At 43.1% G+C, this 7,500-nt stretch overlaps 1 protein-coding gene across 1 annotated transcript in view; it reads right to left on the minus strand.

The window, feature by feature from the left end:
- The window catches only part of LOC308372546 (retinol dehydrogenase 8-like), a 19,642-nt gene that overhangs the window by 506 nt on the left and 11,636 nt on the right, over nucleotides 1-7,500 (minus strand). The window contains exon 6 of the mRNA XM_080847711.1: nucleotides 1-90. This exon is cut by the window's left edge and continues 506 nt beyond it. Coding sequence (XP_080703837.1) covers nucleotides 1-90 — 90 coding nt within the window. The remainder of the gene's footprint in view (nucleotides 91-7,500) is intronic.

Consider the following 7,500-nt stretch of genomic DNA (forward strand, 5'->3'; position numbering starts at 1 on the left):
GGCGTACTTCATGGCCACGATGGGCGTGTACAGTGGGTTGGTCAGGTTGCGGAAGCGTGGGTTGCTTGCCTCGATCACCTTCTTGGTGCACTGCAGAGGAAGAGGAGGAAGAGATCGGTGTAGTAGAGAGAGAGAGAGAGAATATGTTACTTCCTGTTGTAAATCAAGGAACAACCACCCTTAAATGTAGAGTCCACGGTTCTAGTAAAAAGACCTTGATATTTGCACTCAACGACCAATCAGATTGCATCCCACCCTCCATGCTCTTGGATCTATGTGTTGATTGGCTGGAATTGTTTTATGTCTCAGTCTCAGTCAGAACCTGACCTTTGACCTTTTCATGACTTTATTTTTCTGACAAGAAATGTTCTGTCTTTCTCTAAAATCCTTGTTTAAAATGTTTAATGTAAACCCTGCTGCTAATGGTGATGTACCGGTTGAGATTTGAACAATTTTGATTCATATTTGTTCCTTAATTCATTTGTCTGCGTGTCGGGGTCTTGTTTGTCCCGTCAAGAGTTATTTTTAGATAATGGCCGCCGGACAATTAATTATCCCTTACATATATCATATGTATATAAAATAAATACTCTGACTACTGTGAAGGCTCACCCTGGCGATGTACATATATATAATAACTAAGACAACTGTGAAGGCTCACCCTGGCGATGTACATATATATATATAATAAATACGACTACTGTGAAGGCTAACCCTGGCAATGTACATATACTGTATATAATAACTAAGACCACTGTGACAGCTAACCCTTGCGATGTACATATATGTCGGTACCTAGTCCAACCAAAGACTTCATTACCCACAATTCCCTTATCACCTAAACTCTCTTATCTGCATTTCATGAGACGGCATTGGCTGCCAACAAGGTGTTAAAAACCGTGACGCACTTTCTCACTATAAACTGCGTTGAAATGATACATTCATTCTCTTTGCGCACTCTCTCTCCACTGGCCTTGGCCAGGCTCACTTCTCCTTCTACTCACCTCCAAGGGTGAAGAAACAACTCTCTTTGTTCTCAATGGAAGAGAACAGACTAAGCTCTCACCACGGCAAACAATTGCCTAAGATCTCTCGTTAGCTAAACACTGACCGCTAACGTAGTAGACCTAACTTTAGCAAAGCAGCTAACAAAGATCTGCAGCTAACTCTGCAACGGGAACAAAGCACAACAGAGACCTCGCGGAAACTGCAACATTCCGAGCGATCAACTCCTCCGAACTGAACTGCAGTGAAACAAAGACTTCACAACAAGGACAACGGACTTCTCTGCCTCAGGAACGTCGGATACGCCAGCACAACACTTTTCCAAAGGACTGGTAACTTCGACTGGGCAGCTAGCTATTCACAACCTGGCTAAGCATAGGACTGTTTACATATGCCATTGTTCATGTATTGTATCTGTTTTGTTTACCGAACATAACTGTTATATACTTTCATTGTTAGTTGGTAGTTGGCTTCGCCACACCATGTAAGGGTTAACGTTATGATTGCTTCTCATATACATCGGGACTTGCATGCGTTACTAACCATTTCCCTCTTCTAACATGGCATCTTAAATCACATACGATTACAAATACATTGGCCTTCATATAGCCACACACGCGAAGCTCATAATCGAACTTGGCGCTGCATAAAGGCTCGTCCTTTTTCACACCACATAGTCACGAACGTGCACACAAATGCACGCGGACCTGCGGTGGTCAGGACAAAGGGACACACACACACATACTTTCAGGCGCGCTCCTAAAAGCGCAACACCGAGTTTACAAGCTCGCTCACACACACACTCCCTCTTCCTTACACATACATACTTCTTCAATTCATTAGTTAGATACATTTAGCTAGATTACATATTGTGTGTTATTTTCTTATCATTGTGTAAATAAATACTTTGATTTATATACGCTGGTTTAATTAATGTTACACAAGAATGGACGTTGTCAACCTCTTCTATTCAGAACTCCAATGACCTTCAACCATACTATTAATAAGGTAACTTTGTTTGTAGTTATTAATTTAATTATTAATCAGAGTTCCAAATTGATAGTATAATATATTTTATGAGACTGATATATTTAATGAGACTGATTTGTGGATTATCAACTTAATTGATCTGCCTTTGTGTTGAATGGTTGATCCCTGTCCAATCGGGTGAGATTACCAACATATTGTTGCTGTTGCAAGGACAGCACCAGTGTGTCTTGGTGGCCCTCGTGAAGTCAATATCACAATTCATACACAATTGCACCCACATTCACCCGGCGCCTGCTCACTGGGTAAGATACCTACCTAATCTGGTACTCCCAAATGAGAATGGTACCCATTTTACCCACATAATATGGCGCCCCTGCGTGAGGATAGTACTGTTGGCAATCATTCATTATTTGTGTAATATTAATGACCGCTTAATTTCAGGCCAAATTCAGAATTTGATATTCTAGTGTTAGACTAGTCTAAAAGTCGTAACACTCACCGCCACTAGTCTGTCATAGGACTAAGCCCTAGCTGTACTTACAAATAAGTGCAAAGCTTCATATATCAAATTAAGCTTACAAGCTATTTGATATTTTATTAGTGAATTATCACTTTTTCCAAACCTTGGAAATCTTAGAACTTGCTATTGCTGCTAGCCATTCAGGTTGAACCTACTCTGTAGGAATTGTGAATTTCTGTCCAGCATTTGAATACTACGTATTCAATGCAACATTGTCAAGCTGTCAGCTGTAACTGTGCTTAATCAAACTGTTTCCCTTATTTTTAATTAATTCACAGCGTGCCACCGGCCCTGTGAAAGAGAGCTCGTACCTGACTGTTACTGCCACGCATTCCAGCCAGTAATCGGAATAGAGACTGAGAGAGAGCCACAGCGAGCTACCGGCCCTGTGAAACACTTGTGTACCTAGCTGTTACCACCACGTGTTCCAGCTTGAATTTAGGTAACTGTGACTGACCCTGACTGTAATTGCCCTGCATCTCAGTTAGTGTGCCCAAACTTTTACGCCCACTAGACCCACTAGATGGTGCTGTAGCTACACCTCATTCCTGGAAGCTACTCCTCATAGCGTAGGTAACTACACTTCTAGGTTAGGCTAGTGTACTGTCCAAGTTACACTACAAGGTGTCTGCCACTGCAACACCATAGCCAAGTACCTAAGTTAAATTCATAACCTACCCTATTTTTACATTACTTTAGCTTACCCCTCTAGCTAAACATAACAATGGATAACCCCTGTGTAGATCAGTTTATCTCTTCCGTAGCACAAAGCCTAAAACCCGGCTACCCTGAACTCATTAACAGTTTGAGTTTCAGTGAATGCAGGAAGGAGATAGACTCTCTACTAAATAACAGGTATGATGCGCAGACTGCATCCAAAGACCCATTGTTAATATGCTTGCTACTGAACTTTCACAGGCAAACCAGCCTTGCCTTTCAGAGCAATGCAGCATTAGAAGCGCAGAATGCTAGTCTCCTCCAAGAGGTACAGACAGCTAACAAGAAAGCTATGCGCTACCTAGGAGACCTACACTCAACAGAGTTAGAACTCTGTTCACACAAGGAGGAGCTACTGAAGGTTAGGTCAGAACACCCTGCCCCACCACAGTCGTTCAGCCGATGTGAGTCTGGTTACTCTGATTCACACTCCTCCCTTGGTGAAAGGTCTACCCCTCCTTCATTCAGATGGGAACACTTCCCAACTGACCATCAGTCCTTGGGAATGAAGTCAGCTCCTCAACCTCCACTGAGAGACCGAGTTAACATTCTGACTTCCCATTTGCCCCTAACAGATACAGAAGAAACAGGTAGTTTATTCCCCAGTAGATATACTGCCCATCCTTCTTCTCAGCCTCTGTTAAATAACACTTTCTTCCGTGCCCTTCCCTCCGAAGGCAGGACTAGGTCATGTACAGACTGTTCAGCCTCCTCTCCATACATCCACGAGAGTGAGTACCGCTGTCCAGCATCTGCCTCTCACCAAGAGAGAAGCACATTAGAATGTGATAGACATGTCCGTTCCCATGCTAGATTAGTCTCGCCTTCTTCAGAAAAGACCCTACAGAGTCCCCGTCTAGAAGCGCTTGAGCTCATAGCTAAGGACATTAAAATGTTTGACCCAGACCACCGTGATCAACACATTGACGATTACTTTAGGGAACTAGACAATAACATGACTGACCTACCCAATGCAAACCAAAGGGAGAAAATTAAACTCATGTGGAAAACCAGCTCTAAAGCAGTCCACAAGTTTATTCAGGCACAACCTCCCCGTATCAGAAATGATTACGCCGAGCTCTGTCATGCTTTAAAAGAAGAATACTCTTCTCCTGTTGACGAGATCGCATCATTGGTTGCTGCCTCCCAAGTCAAACACACCCGTCGAGAACACCCTAGGGATTTTTATAAACGTTTGAGACATGCATACTTCCAGGGCAAGAATGCACCAGGCTTAGAAGAGAGTTCCACCTTCAAGTCTCTGTTCTTGCGCAACCTGCACCCATGTGTGCGCACTCACGTTTCCCTAATGACGCATGAAGGTAACCCCTCAATGAATGAGATCAGGAAGATGACACAGATGGCTTGGGAAACTGTTGTCAATTCCAAAGAAAGGGGGAAAACAACTGAGCCTACCTGCTCAGATACTAAAGCGTCTCCCAAATTCACGGCCTCACAAGTTCACCCTCACAACAGACCAAAGGGGGGTGACAAACGGCCTCATAGGGACACTGAGCGTAACCGCCATGTCCATCATCGGCGTCGTAATGGAAATACATCCCCTAGAAGCAGCAGAAGGCCATATTCCGAAATCATGGCCCAGAAACATGACCTGCCCCTAGATTCGACCGACGATGACTACCGGTACACTGACCGACACTCAGACCATGGCCGCAAGGCTACAGACAGTGATAGTGCCTCTGACTGCCCCTCTGACTATGGCTACCCCGAGCGTAACAGCCCTGAGCCACGAGTCAGACGACACTCCAAGCGCATGAACTCCAGAGTTCATCACTAACTGTCTGTTGAGCCAAGCAACACAAGCCCACTACTCTGACAGTAAGACAACTGCTTGCTCAGGGATCTCACTTTTCTTGTAGTTGTATAGGCCAAACTTGGATTTGTTAGCAGCAGCAGCAACTTCCATTATTCTGAACTGGTATTTCATTTAAACTACCGCAGTAGCACACTAGCTTCATACATCGCAGACAAAGCTAGTCATGCACATGTCCACATCAAACACAAGTTTAGGACATTACCATACTGCCACACAAAACCTTGATACAGCCATTTGAGCTTTAAGATTTTGAGATCAAGATGACACCCTTCCGCAGCAGAACATGCCTGAAGGACAAAAACAGCAAAGGCTGCCAAGACTAGTCAGTCCTCATCTTCTAGTCAGTATTGTCATCCAATCTATTGAGTGATTCAACACACTCTTGGATTCTCAAGAAATGGTTTTATCATTGTATCAGGTGCCACTATCTCTGCATTTCAGCCTAACAAGTTGACATCACTAACTTTTCCTATTCTCACTAACCCTGATGAGTAGATGACCCACTGGTTTATTTGTTGTATGCTATGTCATTGTCATTACTGTTTATTTTGGATTTTGTCTTTGTAACTTGATGACTTTGTACCTGCTAAGCCAGAATAGATAGTATCAACAAATGCCCAGTACTGATGTTACAACTTTGACTGTCTCACCAATGAACTCTTTCCACACATGGACTATGCACAGTTGTGCTCACTGGATCACACATCCGGTGCTATCAAGTGACCACAGGGGGGATGTCGGTACCTAGTCCAACCAAAGACTTCATTACCCACAATTCCCTTATCACCTAAACTCTCTTATCTGCATTTCATGAGACGGCATTGGCTGCCAACAAGGTGTTAAAAACCGTGACGCACTTTCTCACTATAAACTGCGTTGAAATGATACATTCATTCTCTTTGCGCACTCTCTCTCCACTGGCCTTGGCCAGGCTCACTTCTCCTTCTACTCACCTCCAAGGGTGAAGAAACAACTCTCTTTGTTCTCAATGGAAGAGAACAGACTAAGCTCTCACCACGGCAAACAATTGCCTAAGATCTCTCGTTAGCTAAACACTGACCGCTAACGTAGTAGACCTAACTTTAGCAAAGCAGCTAACAAAGATCTGCAGCTAACTCTGCAACGGGAACAAAGCACAACAGAGACCTCGCGGAAACTGCAACATTCCGAGCGATCAACTCCTCCGAACTGAACTGCAGTGAAACAAAGACTTCACAACAAGGACAACGGACTTCTCTGCCTCAGGAACGTCGGATACGCCAGCACAACACTTTTCCAAAGGACTGGTAACTTCGACTGGGCAGCTAGCTATTCACAACCTGGCTAAGCATAGGACTGTTTACATATGCCATTGTTCATGTATTGTATCTGTTTTGTTTACCGAACATAACTGTTATATACTTTCATTGTTAGTTGGTAGTTGGCTTCGCCACACCATGTAAGGGTTAACGTTATGATTGCTTCTCATATACATCGGGACTTGCATGCGTTACTAACCATTTCCCTCTTCTAACATGGCATCTTAAATCACATACGATTACAAATACATTGGCCTTCATATAGCCACACACGCGAAGCTCATAATCGAACTTGGCGCTGCATAAAGGCTCGTCCTTTTTCACACCACATAGTCACGAACGTGCACACAAATGCACGCGGACCTGCGGTGGTCAGGACAAAGGGACACACACACACATACTTTCAGGCGCGCTCCTAAAAGCGCAACACCGAGTTTACAAGCTCGCTCACACACACACTCCCTCTTCCTTACACATACATACTTCTTCAATTCATTAGTTAGATACATTTAGCTAGATTACATATTGTGTGTTATTTTCTTATCATTGTGTAAATAAATACTTTGATTTATATACGCTGGTTTAATTAATGTTACACAAGAATGGACGTTGTCAACCTCTTCTATTCAGAACTCCAATGACCTTCAACCATACTATTAATAAGGTAACTTTGTTTGTAGTTATTAATTTAATTATTAATCAGAGTTCCAAATTGATAGTATAATATATTTAATGAGACTGATTTGTGGATTATCAACTTAATTGATCTGCCTTTGTGTTGAATGGTTGATCCCTGTCCAATCGGGTGAGATTACCAACATATTGTTGCTGTTGCAAGGACAGCACCAGTGTGTCTTGGTGGCCCTCGTGAAGTCAATATCACAATTCATACACAATTGCACCCACATTCACCCGGCGCCTGCTCACTGGGTAAGATACCTACCTAATCTGGTACTCCCAAATGAGAATGGTACCCATTTTACCCACATATATACAATAAATACGACTACTGTGAAGGCTCACCCCTGGCGATGTTCATATATATATATATAATAAATACGACTACTGTGAAGGCTAACCCTGGCAATGTACATATACTGTATATAATAACTAAGACCACTGTGACAGCTAAC

This window comes from Sprattus sprattus (genome assembly GCF_963457725.1).
Source record: "Sprattus sprattus genome assembly, chromosome: 1".
Lineage (NCBI taxonomy): Eukaryota > Metazoa > Chordata > Actinopteri > Clupeiformes > Clupeidae > Sprattus > Sprattus sprattus.